Source organism: Meriones unguiculatus, chromosome 16, assembly GCF_030254825.1.
Source record: "Meriones unguiculatus strain TT.TT164.6M chromosome 16, Bangor_MerUng_6.1, whole genome shotgun sequence".
Taxonomy (NCBI): Eukaryota; Metazoa; Chordata; class Mammalia; order Rodentia; family Muridae; genus Meriones; species Meriones unguiculatus.
The window spans coordinates 4,863,246-4,880,093 of NC_083363.1; the positions used below are offsets into that span (position 1 = coordinate 4,863,246).

At 55.6% G+C, this 16,848-nt stretch overlaps 1 protein-coding gene across 4 annotated transcripts in view; it reads left to right on the forward strand.

Annotated features, from left to right (window-relative positions):
• The first annotated feature begins 1,905 nt into the window (after nt 1-1,905).
• The window catches only part of Pnpla1 (patatin like phospholipase domain containing 1), a 30,641-nt gene continuing 15,698 nt past the window's right edge, over nt 1,906-16,848 (forward strand). The window contains exons 1-2 of one of the 4 annotated variants that reach the window (XM_060369176.1): nt 1,906-2,018; nt 2,450-2,821. In XM_060369176.1, coding sequence (XP_060225159.1) covers nt 2,617-2,821 — 205 coding nt within the window. In that variant the 5' untranslated portion in view covers nt 1,906-2,018; nt 2,450-2,616. Of the gene's footprint in view, nt 2,019-2,077; nt 2,822-16,848 lie in introns of those variants that run through there. The other 3 variants (XM_021633481.2, XM_021633480.2, XM_021633478.2) reach the window with 3 other exon arrangements.

Here is a 16,848-nt window from a genome sequence, read left to right on the forward strand (position 1 = left end):
TAAGCTTGGGAATTGCTGCCTGCTTTGCAAACAGGGAGAATACCAAATGTATTGTGTGGGTTACACTGCATGGAAAGGAGTCAACCTGTCTGAGCAGCCTGTCTGTCTGACCCCAAGGCCTCCATCACACCTCCCCATCCACGGAAGCCCCTAGTTGTGCCTGCACCCCCCAGCCCCCCTCATTTCTGGTCTCTGGTCCCCAGCTTCTGACTGCGGAAGCTCCCCCTGCTCTCCCTCCCTCTTCACTCCTCCAGCAGCAATCTAGCCTTGCACAATTTAGTAGTTAATTACAGGGCGCTTTGGACGGGTCTCTGGTTATTTTACATTTGTCTGTCAGACTCCCAGGAAGCCTGTTAGTATCTGGTTTGGAGGAGTCCGGGTGGGGGTGCACCTCCCCTTGTTCCCATTGCCAAAAGCCATTGGCTCCTTCCTGTCACCCCCCCCCCCACGCCCAAGGTCTTTAGCAGGAACAGACACAGACACAGACACAGACACACACACACACACACACAGCTAACCAAAAGCTGCCTTCCAAATCTGACAATCACACGTCTGAAGCTGTGTGTGTGAGATGGAGCACTGGAACGCTCCGTCCCTAGTGGATGCTGGACGTCGCCTTATTGCATTATTTCCAGTTTGGAGCTACACAATCACCAGAGTCGGTGGGTGCCAGGGAAGACACTGATGTCACCACCTCCAGAGAAGCTGGGGCCAACTGGCATGAGGAGGGGGACAACTTGCTGTCTCCGTCCTAATTCTGGTCCTGCTGCCCTGTGGTGATGGTGATGGTGAAGAAGGAAAGGGAGAACGAGGAAGGGTAAAGAGGAGGAGGGAGGGATACAGAGGAGGAGGAGGAGGATGAGAAGGAGGAGAAGGGAGAGGAGGGGAAGGAGGATGGGAGGATGAAAAGAAGGAAGGAATACAGAGGAGGGGGAGAGGAGGAGGGAGGAATACAAAGGAGGAGGGAGAGGAGGGGAAGGAGGAGGAGGGAGGAATTCAGAGGAGGGGAGAGGAGGAGGGAGGAATTCAGAGGAGGGGAAGGAGGTGGGGAGGACAAGGAGGAGGAGTGGAGAATCCAGAGGATGATGGGAGGAGAAGGATAAGGAGGAGTGGGAGGGAAGGAGGGGACTAGGAAAGCTTTTGCTGCCTCAGTGGTCTGCAATGACCATTTTAGGCTGTGAGGAGTCATGCTGGGCCACCCTAGAGCTGACCTTGGTCCCCAAGTCCCTGTCCCTTACCAAAACACCTCTTGTCCTGACTGTGATATCCCCACATGGAATCTCATGACACCCCCACCCCACCCCAACACACACACACACAATCTGTTTATCTACGTGATCATCTTGGAATTAATGGCCCAGCTTTCTGCTCTTCCTTCCTATACACTGAAGAGACAGCCTCTCAGCTGGAGTGATAGCTCAGGGCTTGATGCTTTCTGGGAGGATTGGGGTTCAGTTCCCCACACCTACATCGGGCAGCTCACACCTGCCAGGCACTTCCCACGACAGGGACGCCCCCTTCTGGCCTCCGGAGCCAGCACAGGGCTTGGAGGCAGGCCGAGAGAGGGCACCAGCCAGGCCAGAGAAAGGGAGATGGAGTGAGAGGTGGAGACCCTGCTGGGAAGAGGGAACCTAGCGGGAGGGAGGAATCGCCTCCATCACACTGCCTGTGGGCAAGTCTGTACGACATTTTCTTGATTAATGATTGATGGGAGAGGGCCCAGCCCACCGTGGGTAGTGCCACCCCTGGGCAGGTGGCTCAGGTTTGTGTAAGAAAGCAGGCTGAGGTAGCCATGGGGAGCAAGCAAGCCCGTGCTTTGGTTCCTGCTGCCCCGGCTTTCCCTTGGGGTGGACCTTAAGCTGTAAGTGGACACGACCCATTTCTCTCCAGGTTGCTTTTGGTTAGGGTGTTATCGGCAGTAGAAAGCAAACCAGGGCAACACCCCCGGAGCCAAACTTCTCTGTTACAGTTTTGCCCAGAGCCAATCCTGCCGGAAGAATGTACAGAGAGGTGCTTATGTAAGAACTCGGCAGTAAGAACTTGTTTCCAGAGTCCGGGGAGGGGTGGGGGAAGCACGGGTAGGACTGGAAGGAGTTACCCCTCCTCTTGGAAAACGACAGCCACCCAGCAGCCCATCCTGAGGGCGAGGGGGACACCGGGGTGGGGTGGGGTGCGTGGTTTGTAACAGGACCAGCAGCCTGTCGGTAAAGGGAGGCGCAGGGCGAGGCAGAGATTTTGCAATTGGATGCTGAGGGCTGAGAGGCGCCGCCCTTGGGGACAGGGCCCAGAGCAGGGAGCAGGCAATGCCCCACTTGTGGGTGCACTCCGGATGGGGGGAGAGCGCTGAGGAGCTTGGGCTGAGGAGTCCAGCTAGGCCATGAAGCCAGCATGGGGACTGCAGGACCAAGACCTTGGCCCCAATTCTAAGGACTGTCCACATTCCATCCAGGCCCTGGGGTCCCTTATCAGCCTTTCGGAGCTAAACAGGCCCAGACAGCGGCTGGATGAACCAGCCGTGGGTGCTTGGCTGGGCCGGTAGAATCGCCACATTCCTGGCTGTCGGCTGACCGGGAAGGAGAGGCTGAGCCACGGCAGACAAGCGTGGGTTCCCCGGAGATGGACGAACAGGTGTTCAAAGGAGACCCAGACACCCCTCACTCCATCTCCTTCTCGGGGAGCGGGTTCCTTTCCTACTACCAGGCTGGCGCCGTGGACGCTCTGCGAGACCTGGCCCCGCGCATGTTGGACACCGCCCACCGCTTTGCAGGGACCTCGGCGGGCGCCGTGATCGCAGCCCTGGTCATCTGCGGGATTGAAATGGGTAAGAGCTTTATCCTGGGGTCTCTGCAGGGGGCTCCCGGGGGGCCGTCCGTGCAACCTTGGAAGTGCTCTGGGGTACAGAGCCAGGTCTGGTAGATCGGCCGGCAGTGAGACGGCTCAGCCAGGGTGCCCAGCTGTGAGCTGTCCTGTGCGCCAAGCCAGGATGCAAACCCTGAGGTTTGAGGGGTGGCAGGAGAAGCTGGCGACAGAAGTGGGGGGCAGCGTGGGGGTCTCACCTCTGCCCTGGTGGGCCAGGGGTGACAGTGCTGATCTGGGGCTCCTTGTCCTAGCAGGGTGGGGCCAGGCCCGGCCACGCCCACCTGCCTGGTCCCAGGCTGTAATGGGGGCTCTTAAGGAGAGGAAACATTTCTTTCAATGTTTTAGAAAGAAAAGACAGATAGCAAACTTGCAAATGGGGATGTCTCTCTCCTGTGTCGTGATGGGACGGGGTGTGGGGGAGGTCTGTGAACAGGCTTCAGCTGGCTGGGGATGAAGGGGGAAAGGGGACTGTGTTCCAAAGCTGTTCAAGGAGGGGGTCATCTCTAGGCAGAGCCATCCATGTGGACAGGGACACGCAGAGAAAGAGCGTCCCTGAGGCGACAGACGCGGGGGGGGGGGCTGCGGGCGAGGTTGAAGGAAGCTACTGAGGGGTCAAGTGACCTGAGACTATGGCAGCTGACCCCTGTGGGGTGCTGAGTGAGCCCCCAAGCTGAGTCCTAGCCCTGGTATTCCCTTCTCTGCACACGGAAGCCAGTTGATTAGCTTCCTGTGGCTCTGTGTCCTCCAACAGGGCAATCCCTGCGCTGCCCTGACCTGGGCTGGTCACAGCCTTAGTGGGCTCAGAGGTTAAGAACACTGGTTGTTGTTCCAAAGGTCCTGAGTTCAATCCTTAGCAACCACAGGGTGGCTCACAACCATCTATAGTGAGGTCTGGCGCCCTCTTCTGGCCTGCAGGTAGAACACTGTATAAATAATAAATAAATATTAAAAAGAAAAAAAAAGTGAACTGCTTGGTGACCGAGGCACAGAAGTGCTAAAAACTGCCAGCTACCTCATTTGGGGGTTTTAAGGATTCTCCAACCGCTGGGCAGCTCTGGTTGAAGGACGTGAGGCAGAAGCCAGCTGGGAGAGGAGTGTGCTAATGTGGATGTGGCAAGGATGGCGATTGGGTTTAGAATGTGCCAGAAGGTAGAGCTGACTGGACCAAGTGAAGGGCCAGCTGCTGGATCTCTGAGAAGGGCCTGCTGCACGGGCACGGGGCTGGGGCTTTGCCTCAGAGGATGACAGCAGCCCCTCTCTAAGCACCACTTACAGGCAAGGCACCTTTTCCTTTTTAATAACTTGTAAGAAACAGCGGGACATAGGGTTAAAGCTCCTACCTTACCCTGCAGCCCCAAGCTGGGCAAAGAGAGGAACAGAGATCTTCCCAGAGCTGTCTGAGGCCTGGGGCCTCTGTAGCTACCCTCTCAGCTCCCTTTCGCCCAGTGGAAGGGATGCCAGGCCTTGGATGTCAACCCCTGCAGGGGTTGTGGGCTCTCTGCCCTGGGCCTGCTAGACCCTGCACATACTCCTGCCCTCCCCCTTCTTTGTTTTGTTTTAGGCAGGGTCTCATGTAGCCCAGGCTGGCCTTGAACTCTTTATGTACCTGATAGAAAGGGGTAACCTCCCAGAGATCACCATCCTGGATTTTAACCCCAGCACTCAGGAGGCAGAGGCAGGAGGGTCTCTGAATTTGAGACCAGCCTGGTCTACAGAGTGAGTTCCAGGACTACACAGAGAAACCCTGTCTCAAAAAACCACATATATATGTATGCATGTATGTATACTGTCCCAGTAAGTTTATCGCAAGACTTTTGAGGGTCAGTTCACTTTATTCAGCTGGAGAAATAAGAAGTCTGCTTAGTCAGCCCAAGACTTCCATATGGAGCACAGGGCATCTCTTCAAGGGATCAAAGCCTAGACCCAATGTGGCTCATGAGTTTGGCAGGGTGTAAGGAGGGGCGAGGTGGGTGGACCAGTCCAGTTCAGTCATTTTACTGCCCTGTAATTTCCTGATAACTGGACCCTGATAACCTGTCCTTTGTATCAGATCCTGTTCTGAGCTTTAGGCGTATTAACTCATCCAGACCTCACAACACCCTCTGAGGGGAAAACTATTATTATCTCCCTTCACACAAAGAAGGAAACTAAGTCACAGGACAATTATACAGCTTGCCCGAGGCAATGCAAACAGCACTTGGGGAGGTCAACCTGAGCCCTGCCTGCAGAGTGGACGCTTGGATGCCTTCAGCCACATGCTGCTGAGCAGGGTGGGCCCCTGTGGGACACCAGGCTTGTGGCTGCAGGGCTAGCCCTCGGGGGAGAGTTCTTACACAGACCTGATGCAGTGAGGGGCTGGGCTGGAGAACGTTGTGGCTGCGCACACCTTTCTCCCAGTGCATGGGAGGTGGAGGCAGGCGGATCTCTGGGAGTTCAAAGCCAGCCTAGTGTACAGAGTGAGTTCCAGGACAGCCAGGGCTACTCGGGGAAACCCTTGTCTAGAAATAAAACAGAACAAAAAACAAAGAAAGTTTTGCTAAAAAAAAAAAAAAAAAAGTATGTAAAGAAAGAATAGACTTTGGGGAGAGCATTTACTGGACAGAAGGACAAGTTAGAGTGGGGACCTGTTATCAGGGGCACGGTGGGGGCCTGGACCCCAGTCTCCACATGTCACTAACCCCGGTCCCCGGCTCGGATCATGGCTCTGTTGATAGACACCCCAAGTCCCGCGGTGGCAGACAACGCAACAGTGAGCGGGCTGGCTGGGGTCTGGCACGCTCAGGTCGCGAGCCAGCCCTTCCAGACTCAAGAGTAGCCTGTCGCCGGCACACCTATGCGCGCTGGAGGGTCCTCTGGAGTGACTGTACAGATAGATCCCTAGAGACACACAGGAGTGTGCCTTCATTACCTCGGACTTGTGTATGTGATGGGAGGAGATCTGTCGCTTTTCAGTATTTATTGTATTTATTGTATATGGATGCGCGCGCGTGAGTGAGTGTGCAGGTGCACAGGCGCCGCGTGGAGCATGTGGTCAGAGGACGGTTTTCAGGAAGTTCTCCTCTCCTTCCGCCGTGTAGGTCCTGGCTCCTGTCCTTGTGGAGCTTTGGTCCTCCAACCCTGACAAGGGGCATCAAGGCAATGAAGAAAGGACAGACACACGCAGCAGAAAAGGCTGCGATGGTGTGGGCTGGGCTCCCTGACCGAGAAACGAGCATCTTGGGAGGTGGCTGTGTTTAGTATGTGCGGCTGGACGAGGAGGCGGGGCTATTATAAGCAGCTGGACGAGGAGGCGGGGCTATTATATGCAGAAGAACAAGGAGGCGGGCTTAGCTAATCTTGGTAGGCGGCGTCTCTCTCTGCAGGGGAGCAGTCTGGGACTACGAGGGGGAGAAGGCCTCTGTTCACACCATGGACAGCCACGCACAGACTCCCACAGGGCTGAGGCATGCCCTGGCCATGGCGGTGCCCATGTGAACAGCACACAGTCAGACCTCCTTCACTTGGGGCTCGCTCTGCTCCCCACAGTCCTGGGTCTGAAGCTGAGGGCACCAGGCTTGGCAGCAGGCACCTTCCACCCGCTGACCTTCCTGCTCAAAGCTGCCCCCATCCGGGGCTTCTCTGACCGGGAGACTGCCTCCTCCCTGGGGAAGCTGAGGCCGCAGAGGGTCCACCTTCCGGTCTACCTCCGTCTGTATGAAGACAGTGCCCCACGCCCCTAACACCCTGCCTGCTTGTCATCGGGGGTGACATCACCACTTCTGGGAGGACAGGCAGTCTCCATGACAACCAGTGGGGTTGCGGAGTGTCTGATATAGCCGGAAAGTGGGACACGGCCTCGGAGCCGAGTTTTCTGTATTTTGAAAATAACTTTCTTTACAAGGCATTTTCCGTGACATCCATTCATCCCTTTAGTGTGTATGTGGGGGGGTGCGCGGTGGACACCTGTGGGGGGTCAGAGGACAACTTTCAGGAGCCTGGTGTGGTCTCCTCCTACCACGTTGGTCTCAGAGTTCAGACTCGGGTCCTCAGGCCCAACAGCAAGCATCTTCATGCATGGAGCCATCTGGCCCCCCCAGAACCGACTTCTGTTTCTCATCAGAGGATAAAGATGTGGTGTTCTGGCGGCCCCTCCCCCCTCAGCGGCTGCTGTAGAAGGAGCCCAGCAAAAGATCTCCTGGCCAGCCTTCCCTCCTACCCTTTCTCACGCTTTCTTTTCTTGGGGTAAGGAGGGACCGGTTGGGGAGGATTCAAGGCCTCCGGGAAGGATGTGGGAGGACAGGGTGACAGAGGAGAGAGACCTGTGTGTCCAGAAGATGGACAGCACGGGCCAACCGATGTCACTGTTCCCGAGGGCTTTTCAGGTGGCCGGGTCCAAACTGAGGGAGGACACAATGGGCTGTGGGGGTGGGGGGCCATGCAGGGCCACGCAGCTGGCGTTCCTGGCATCACCGAGCATGGGGCTGAGGTGATCGATGACTGTTATGGCGGGTCTATACCCACAGCAGGACAAACCCTCGTGCTGGAGAGATGACTCAGCAGGTAGAGGTGCTTGCCACCAAACCTGGTGACCTGAGTTCTACCCCAAGGTGACCCTTCTCCCAGGAGCTGCCCTGTGACCCCCCCCAACCCCCAATGTAAAAGAAAGGCTTAGTGGGTTCTGACCCAGCTTCACCGGAGAAGAAACAGTGAGAGAAAAGCTTGGCACGGCACAGCACACAGATAGTCCCAGGGGAGTCAGCGAGTTCAAGGCTAGCCTTGGCTACATAGCGCATTGGAAGCCAGTCCAGGCTACTGGAGACTGGGTCTCAAAGATAAAACAGGAGTGCTTGCACCGCAGCAGGACAGGCTGTGTTCACACCCACCCTTCCTGCCTCTGAGCCCCGGTGTGGAAGCCTGCCTCGGCCAAGGCGCTGCTGCTCCTCCAGCCCAAGCCCGGCTCACAGCTCACCCCGCTGGAGAGGCTGCCTGGGTGGGCCAAAGCCTCTCAAAATAACAAAAACCAACCAACCAAAAGCCTCTGGCTTTATTGATGCGTAGCTCGCCTGCCTGCGGGCAGCTCACCCCCCTTAAAGCTGGTTTAAAGTTGATCAGTGCCTTGTTTGGTTGCCCAACAATCCCGACCGTGGGTTTCAGAACCCGGTAACCAGCCCCCGGAGGAACCTTTTACGCCCTTGCTAACTCTGCTCCCCCGGGGCCCCAGAAGTCACCGGTCTGCTTTCGGTCTCTCCAGATGAAGACATTGAACATGACGCAATTCTTCAGACTTCACATAAAAGCAAAGCAGGCGGTGAGTGAGCGTGTGCCGATTTTCGTCTGGCTTCTCCCCCTTGGCGTGATGTGACGTTATCAAGGTTCATCGAAATGTAGTATGAACTAGTCCGGGCTCCGTTCCTTTTTTACGATTGAATAATATTCCACCGGGCGGACATACCACACCTGTTTAGTCATTCTTTTGATCATGGACATCTGGGTTGTTTTGTTTTGTTTTTTTCACTTCGAGCTATTATAAATAGTGCCTTTGAGAGCGCTTCTGTCCGTTTAAAAACAAATGTTTTTTTAACCTGGAAAACACTGAGCACAGGCTACAGGATAATGGTACAAACCCCTCACATCCTCGCTATTCAGTTGCAGCCTTGACCAAGCGTGTGGCCAGCTGAGCCCTAAAATTGCTTTGTTAACTGTAGGAGGCTTTTGAAAAAACAGTAACACTTAAGGCAGGCGCTGTACCTCGGCTGGTAGACTGCCTGCCTGGTGGGCAGCAGGCGAGTTTGATGCCGGCATGACATACACCAAGCACCCCTTGAGGGGCCTGCTGTCGGGGAGGAGCGCTGCTCAGGACCACAGCTTTGCCAGCCCTGAGAACAGCAGCTAAGGGGTCCCTGGAGGCTCACTGCAGGGCTCATTGCTTTTGGGCGGGCTTTAGCGAGGAGGGAAAAGGCTTCAGACCAAAGCTAGTCTGATGCCAGGATCCACTGTCTCCATCCTCCTCCACTCTGGTTCCAGACATCATCTGTGTGTGGCTGACCACTCTGGGCCTCAGTTTACCTGCTGGACAGTGGAAGAGACACCGGCCTCCCTTTTTGCACAGAGTCCGATCTCAGGCCTTCTGCAAACCCAGGAGGCTGTTGGGAGAGCTGCCTTGATGGGGGCGGGGGAGCGGCCGGGGGCTCCTGCCTCTACAGCGCGTGTTCTAGGCCCCCTGAGGTCTGTGTGGAATTCTCTGTAGACCCCAAGCCCAGCCCCAAGCACAAGCACCTTGAAGGTGCGCACAGATGCCGTGCTGAGCCACGGCCAAGCACACTCACATTCCGTCCAGTCGGAAGGGGAGGCAGACGCACCCCTTTCTCCGAGATGGATCAGAACTTAGCTACATAGCCTCGCCTGGTAGCAAAGGATGCTAGGAAAGGCAGGCCTGCTTTGGCCCCTGGAGAGCCAATCACTGAGTAAAGAGGGGAGGGTGGCCGGCAGTCGCTGGCAACTGTTAATGGGGGGCATAAAAATGACAGGGTGCTTGTTTAGGGTACATGAGGCCCCAAGTCCAACCCCAGCACCAAGAAAGAGGGAAACTGTCCCCTGCCTGAGACCAGGTCAGAGGCTAGAAAGCCACCAGGTCACGAAGCTGTGTCGGCTGCTGGGGGTCATCTGTGGTGTCCTGCACTTGCTGGAGCTTGGGCAGTGCTTGCTCTGAGCCCCCTGCTGACCTGCTGTGCTCTCTGGAGGAATGTCCTCCCCAGCCAACATGACCATGAGCCCAGGATGTTCTGTAGAGGAGGCAGCTCTGCCACACCTCAGAATAAAGGAGCCGGCTTGACTTCAGGCAGGCACCAGGAGGGACCAGGAAGGGTACAGAGCAGAGAGCAGGACTCAAGCCATGCACGGGGGAGGGAGGGGGGTATAGGAGGTGATAGGAGATCAGACCAGTGGGTGTCTGGGACAGCCAGGGCGATCCTACCCATAGCAGAAACGGCTAATTATAGTGGCTGAGAGCAAGGGTGGAACCAGGGTGGGCAGAAGGAACCGGTCTTGCTCTGCCAGGCGCCGGAGGAAGGGGGCTGGGAGGCAGCCTACAGGCGCCCTGCCCGCCACACACACAACCCAACACGTGAGACCCGGAATGAGGCGCCCACGGCTCCGGCTTCATCCTGGGATCTCTCAGTTTTACAGGGGCCTGGGGCTCTCCAGATAGGCTAGGCTGGCTGGCTAGTGTGCCCAGGGATGGAGCTGGCTGCCCCTCCACGGTGCTGGGGTTACACTCAGCCTTTGCAGGGGTTCTGGGGGCCAAATTCGGGATCTCATGCCTCCCTGCAAGCATCTTACCCCCTGAGCCATCTTCCCAGCATCTGGCCTGGTATTTTTGACCCAGACTCTTAAAACTATCCATGTCCAGGAAGAGGGTCCCCACGGACTTTCCACCAGTGACAGGGTAGCTTTAAGGCAAAATGCTTTTATCGCTGCCTCTGCAGAGCGTGGTGCGTAAACCAGGCTCACGGCCCCTGGGGTCCAGCTGTCAGCGTGAAGAGAAACAGATGATAGGTGGGAAAGCCTGTTTGGGTGGACTGCTCTCATTAAGACAATAATAACAGTTATTATTATTGGAATGTGGTTCAGTAGTCAAGGCGGACCCACGGGAAAACAGCTGGGCCTCCAGCCAGACGGGAGCCTGAGACTCGCAGTTCCCCAGGCAGGAACTCTGAGACTCGCCAGGGCTTTCCTGGGAATCTGCTCACCCCGGCCTCCCCAGAGGCCGCCTCTCATCTCAATACAAGGGGGAGCTGGCTGGCCAGCTGCGATTGGCTAAGCTGGAGGCTGTTGCTAGGTTACCAGCTCACTGAGACAGGGTGCCTGCGCATGGGCGAGAAGCCCCATCCTCCTCCCCAGATTCGCCCTACAAGGCGAGCCTGACTCTTGCACACCCAGGAACAGAATCCAGCGGCTTACAGGGTCCACCTCAGTGCCCCGTCACCTCTGTGCGGGGGAAGGGGAGACGGGCCTGTGCTCTAACTCTTCCAGTCATCTGGAATGGCTGTTTGTCTCCTTGAGCCTCGGTGTCCCTTTCTGATTCTGAGCTCACCGATTTATCTGTGTCTGCATTCAGTTCCTGGAGTATCTGCCTAGATTCCAGGCCCTGTACTGAATGCCACTGATTCGTAAGATCTTTGTTCTTGGGAAAGGGGTAGATATTTCCAACTTAACCCAATAACGTACACGAGCATCAAATTATCTCTTTTCTTCCCTGGCAGTGATTTTTCTAGCCCGACATTTCTTTTTCTTTTTTTTTTTTTTTTTAAACTCAGCCTCTATCCCTCCGGCATAGAGGAGACGTGTTGCCAGATTTCCTCCGTAACCCCGGGACCGTGGGTGCACCCTCTCAGCCCCGCTTTCACTCTGACCACGAGTGCATTTTGCATTTTATTTTAAACTTCTGTATTTGGTGCTTTGTCTGCATGTATGTCTGTGCACCACGTGTGTGCCATGCTCCTGGAGGCCAGATGAGGGCGTCGGATCCCCTGGAACTGGGGTTGTAGATGGTTGTGAGCCACTGTGTGGGTGCTGGATATTGAATCTGGGTCCTCTGAAAGAACAGCCAGCGCCCGTAAGCCCTGAGCCATCCCTCCAGCCCCCTGCCTTGACACATCCTGAAAAGGGTGTAGGGGAGGATTGCTGCCTCGTTCAGTGAAAGCCTCATGGGCATTTACTGGCATAACCGATAATAATTCAATAAAGTCAGATATTCTTTTTTGGTCATTGGTTTTTGGGAGGCTGGGTTTCCTGTAGCCCAGGCTGGCCTTCAGTTTGCTTTACAGCAGAGGATGGCCTTGAACTCCTGATCTTCCTGGCTCTGCCCCAAAGTGCAGGGGTTACAGGTATACAGCGCCAAGTCCCATTTATGTGGTGCCGGGGATGGCCCGGGGCTCTGTGCATGCTGGGTTAGCATCCTGCCCATTGGGCAGCCTCCTCAGTCCCGTAACAGGTGTTTCTATCCACATTAAAAATATACAACCAGGCCAGGCATGGTGGTGCACGCCTGTGATCCCAGCACTCAGGGAGGCAGAGGGAGGTAGATCTCTGAGTTTGAAGCCAGGCTGGTCTATAGTTTCAGGACAGCCAGGGCTACACAGAGAAACCCTGTCCTGAAAAACAACAAACTCTCTTTCTCTGCCTATATATATCCAACTTTTGATTTTTAAAAATCACATGTGTCTGTGTCTCTGTGTCATGGAAGCACACAGCATGTGCGCTTTGTAGAGGGCAGTGAACAACTTTCTTGAATGACTTCTCTCCATCACGTGGGTCCCAGGGATAGGACCAGGCTCCATGGCCGATATCTTTACCTGCTGAGCTGTCTTGCTGGACCCTCCTTCCCCTTATTCTAAAGATGGAGAAACTGAGACTGGATAAAGGTTCTTTTAAAAAATATATTTATTTATTTATTATATATACAATATTCTGCCTGCATGTACACCTGCACAGCAGAAGAGGGCGCCAGATCTCATTACAGATGGTTGTGAGCCACCATGTGGCTGCTGGAAATTGAACTCAGGACCTCTGGAGGAGCAGTCAGTGCTCTTAACCTCTGAGCCATCTCTCCAGCCCTGGGTAAGGGTTCTTAACCAGCCAGTGATGACCACAAACGGCTTGTGTGACCCTGGGATTTGGAACGAACCTGCATAGCTCTGCAGCACAGGTGTGTGGTCACAGAAGATGGTGAAACACCAGGGGAAGATGGTGAAACTCCTGGGGTAGCTGAAACTCAGGGCTGTGGCTCCACACTGCCCTTCAGAGACTTCCCATCCCAGCACCTGCTGCCTTCACTCCTGTAGGCAGTCCCAAGTGTGGGGCTTGCCTGGGATAGATGAGGCCATAGATCATGGTCGACTGAGTTACCTGTCCGTGTGTGACCTCACGGCCAGGCTCTCACTGAGGAGTCAGGCGTCAGCTTTCTTTTCCCTCAGCGTCTGCTGAGCAAACAGAAGTGCTCACCTCTGCCCCGGAGCCTGGCTGGGTGGAGGAATGTTGGCCCTGAAGGGTTCCCAGTCTTGCTGAAGGGTTTGCAGATACAACTTCCTTACAGGCCACTGAGGAGAGAGGGGAGGCTTCAGAGACCTCCCCCGAGACCTGCGGCCTCTGAATGGAAGTAGATAAATCTAGTGGGGAGTAGATGGGGGCCATAGCCTGGAGCTTCCCGGCCAGAACAAGCTGAGCCCAGGATCCTACTTTCAAGCCCACGTTGCTGTAGTTGGTCTAGAAACCACGGCTGAAGGAGCCGGGCAGCCCGGAATGTGTCACTGCTTGGAGTGACACGAAGTACCTGCCAGAGCAACCTATGGGGGTTGGAGAGACGGCTCAGCAGTTAAGAGCACTGGCTGGTCTTCCAGAGGACCTGAGTTCAATCCCCAGCACCCACACGGTGGCTCACAACTGTCTGTACTGGTTCCAGGGGATCCCAAACCCTCACAGAGGCATACATGCAGGCAAAACACCAATGCATGTAAAATTTAAAAAATATATATTAAAAAAAATAGATTGCCAAAGGAGGGTTTTGTTTCGGCTCACAGTTTGGGGGTGCTGTCCTTTGTGAGGACTCCGAGAGAGACTTTGGCTGGTAGCTCAGCTGCCTTTCTCCTCCATCCGCCCAGGGCCCCAGCTTCTGCCATTCAGTTAACTCTCCAGAGGTTCCCGACACGCATGCCCAGAGTCGTCTCCTAGGCGACTCGGATCCTTCCCCGTGGATGGCAGGAACCACTACAGAGGCTGCTGAATGGGAGAATGCTCTGGAAAATCACAGGCGTGGAGAGAAGTGAAGGCTCCGACCCCAGCAGTGGCCACGCTCAGTCTAAGCTCTCTTGCTCTCCTCTCTCGCTCCGCTCCGTAGCCCGCTCTCCCTCTCACCTCTCTCACCCTGTGAGCGTGGCTGGAGAGTTCTGTGTGTGGACCAGATGCACTTTGAGCTAGAAGCAATCCTTCTGCCTCCACCTCTTGAGCTCTGGGACGATAGGCATGAACCATCCTACCTACCAAAGGACATTTGCTTGACCTGCAGAGTTATCCATCTCTCCTCCACATCACCAAAAAATAGATAGGAAGAGAATAAGAGAGGAGGAGAGATGGTTAGGGAACACACACACACACACACACAGACACAGAAACCAGGAGAGAAGCATCAAGATGCAGGTGGGACCTTTCGGTTTGGGCCCACGTTAAGTGTCAAGGAAGGATTTTAAACCAAACAGCCAGACAGCCGCCCCCTCCCTCGCTCCCTGGCTGTGTTTGATGGTACTCAGCTGACTGAGCCATTTGCAGACGGACAGACCCCGCAAATGTCAGTACTATTTTCATCCTCTCCGCTGCTGCTCGTCCCTGTCCCTCCCTCCCCTGGCGGGTGGGTTCTGAAGCCGCCCTCCAAGTAAGCTTGCAACACGCCGGCCTTTGACCTCGCGTTCCCACTTCTAGGGATTTGTCCCGGGCGTGGGCAGAGGATTTAGCGTAGACTATTCCTTCTGGGGCGTATTTGTTTTAATTCATCGATGTATGTCTCATGTTTAGGAGAGTTGGCCTGCCTGTGTTGGATGCCCTGAAACTGGAGTTACAGATGGTTGCGAGTGAGTCATTTATTTTATTTTCCCCTGAGACAGGGTTTCTCTGCGTAGCCCTGGCTGTCCCTGACTCACTTTGTAGACCAGGCTGCCCTGGAACTCACAGAGATCCGCCTGCCTCAGTCTCCTGAGTGCTGGGATTACAGGGGTGCGCCACCATGCCCGGCCCCTGAGAGTGAGTCACTTTGCGGGTGCTGGGAATAGAACCCGGGTCCTTTAGAAGAGTGGCCGGTGCTCTTAGCCACTGAGCCGTCTCTTTAGTCCTGTGGCAGGCTATTCTTTAAAACTGGGGGGTTTCGGGGAGCGGGTTCGTGTGCCTGCCTTCCTGCTTGAGTGAGAATGTCCCCCGCAGGCTCAGATGCTTGAATACTTGGGCCTGAGCCATTCCCAGCTCCCTGAGTATGGTTTGAACTGGGGCCTCAGCTTCTGCTCTGGCCGCCCTGTCTGCTGCGGCTTGCTGGCGTGTTCCTGCATCATCGCAGACTCTCTCCATAGTCATCATCGGTCCGCGTGCGCGAGCCTGTGGCCGGCAGAGGACGGCTCCTAGGAGCCACCTCTCACCTACCTAGTGAGTCCTGAGAAGAGAACGCAGGTTGGCAGGCAGCAAGTAGCTTTACCCACTGAGCCATCTCACAGGCCTTTAAAGGCTGCTGCTTCTTCTTTTCTGTGTGTGTGTGTGTGTGTTTCAAACAGGGTTTCTCTGGGCAGCCCCAGCTGTCCTGAAACTCACTCTGTAGACCAGGCTGGCCTCGAACTCAGAGATCCGCCTGCCTCTGCCACCAAGTGCTGGCACTCACCACTACCACCTGGATTCGGGCAGATGTCAAAGCCAGCCTGGGTTACATGAGACCCTTAGTGGAAAAGAAAATAGATATTTATTTATATAATATATATATGTATTATATATATATGGGCCAACAATAGGGCTCAGTGGGTAAAGGTCTTGCCACAAAGCCTGAGGACCCGACACACGCTCAGTAAGTAGGTAGGTGTTTATTGACAAAGGCGCGTGCATGTTTCAGGTTTCAAAAGCAAGTTACAAGCATGCACAATAATACAATGTGTAGCCCACCCCTCGTGAGAATGAAAGCAGACGACCTGAGGAACCGTCCGGACCCCTGGAGAGGGGCACTCTGAGACTTCCCGGTCTTTCTGTCTTGTTTGTCTGTTTTGAGGCAGGGTCTGTAGCCCAGGCTATCCTCAAGCTCCGGATCCCCCTGCCTCCACCTCCCAAGTTCCGGGGCCCACGGTAGACTTGTGCCAATGCCCCTGCTTTTAACTGATTGGTGCTCCCTGTGGAGTGCTCCCTGGGGCAGAAGCACGCTTCCCTGTATCACCCCCGGGAACAAGCTGACTTGGGCTGAGGGAGAGCAGGCCGGTGACGTTGGTCAAAACCCGGGGCTGGGGAGATGGCTGGGGGGTTAAGAGCGCCGGCTCCTCTTTCAGTTGAACTAGCTCCATTCCAGTGCGCACAAGCACCTCAAACTCCGGTTCCGGGGCGCCCATCACCCCTCTGACCCCGTGGGAACCGGCAAGCATGGAACTCAGGCAGACGTGTGTGGGTGTAAGTAAGCTCTTAATCCGTCCTCTGCTGAAGGCACCCACCCCTCACCCCAGCACTGGGAAGGTGGGTCAGGGGGAGGGGGGGACCCGGGGTTCAAGGTCATTCCTGGCTGCGCAGGGTTTGAGGCCAGCCTGGGCTCCGTGTAACGAGTCCCAAAAGCATACGCGTCCTCCGTTGTACCCTGTCTTCTGGTGAGTGGCCTGAAACCTTGGTAGCTGCTTGCTGGGCTTCACAGCCCTCCCGAGGGGGAGACGCTGATCGCTCGCTCGTGCCTACGCGTGGTAAGGCTGAAGTTGCTGAAACGACCAGGCTTCCTACTCCCAGGAAGGGGCGTGATCGATACGTGTTCACATCAGAGTATGGGGTTCCCACTACTCAGTGCAGGTGTGATCTGGGTGTGGGGAAGGGGTGGAACCACCTAACAGCAGCAAACCAACACTGGCCTGTGTGACTTCAGGCAAGACACTGCTCCCTGCCTCGGTTTCCCCTATCGGCACTCGGGCGTTAGACCAGTAACGTGTAATCTGAGAGCTAGCAAACGTGACAGGAACAAGCCATCCTTTTGTCTCTAACTTGCCTGCGACTTTGGGCAAATTGGTTACCTCCTGCCCCCCCCCCCGCTGTGTGCGGGTCGATTGCCAGGCACGCCCTGTACCAGACTCTCTTGGCTGCGAAGACGCAGCCCTTCCCGCCCACGCGAGGATCTTGTTGATTCGCTCTCTGGCAGAGATGCTTACGCAACCCCAGCTCCGCGGCCTCCCACGCCAGGGAGCTCATGGCTGCATAGGCCCCTGTTACATATGCAGGATGCTAACTTTATTCAAAAATCTC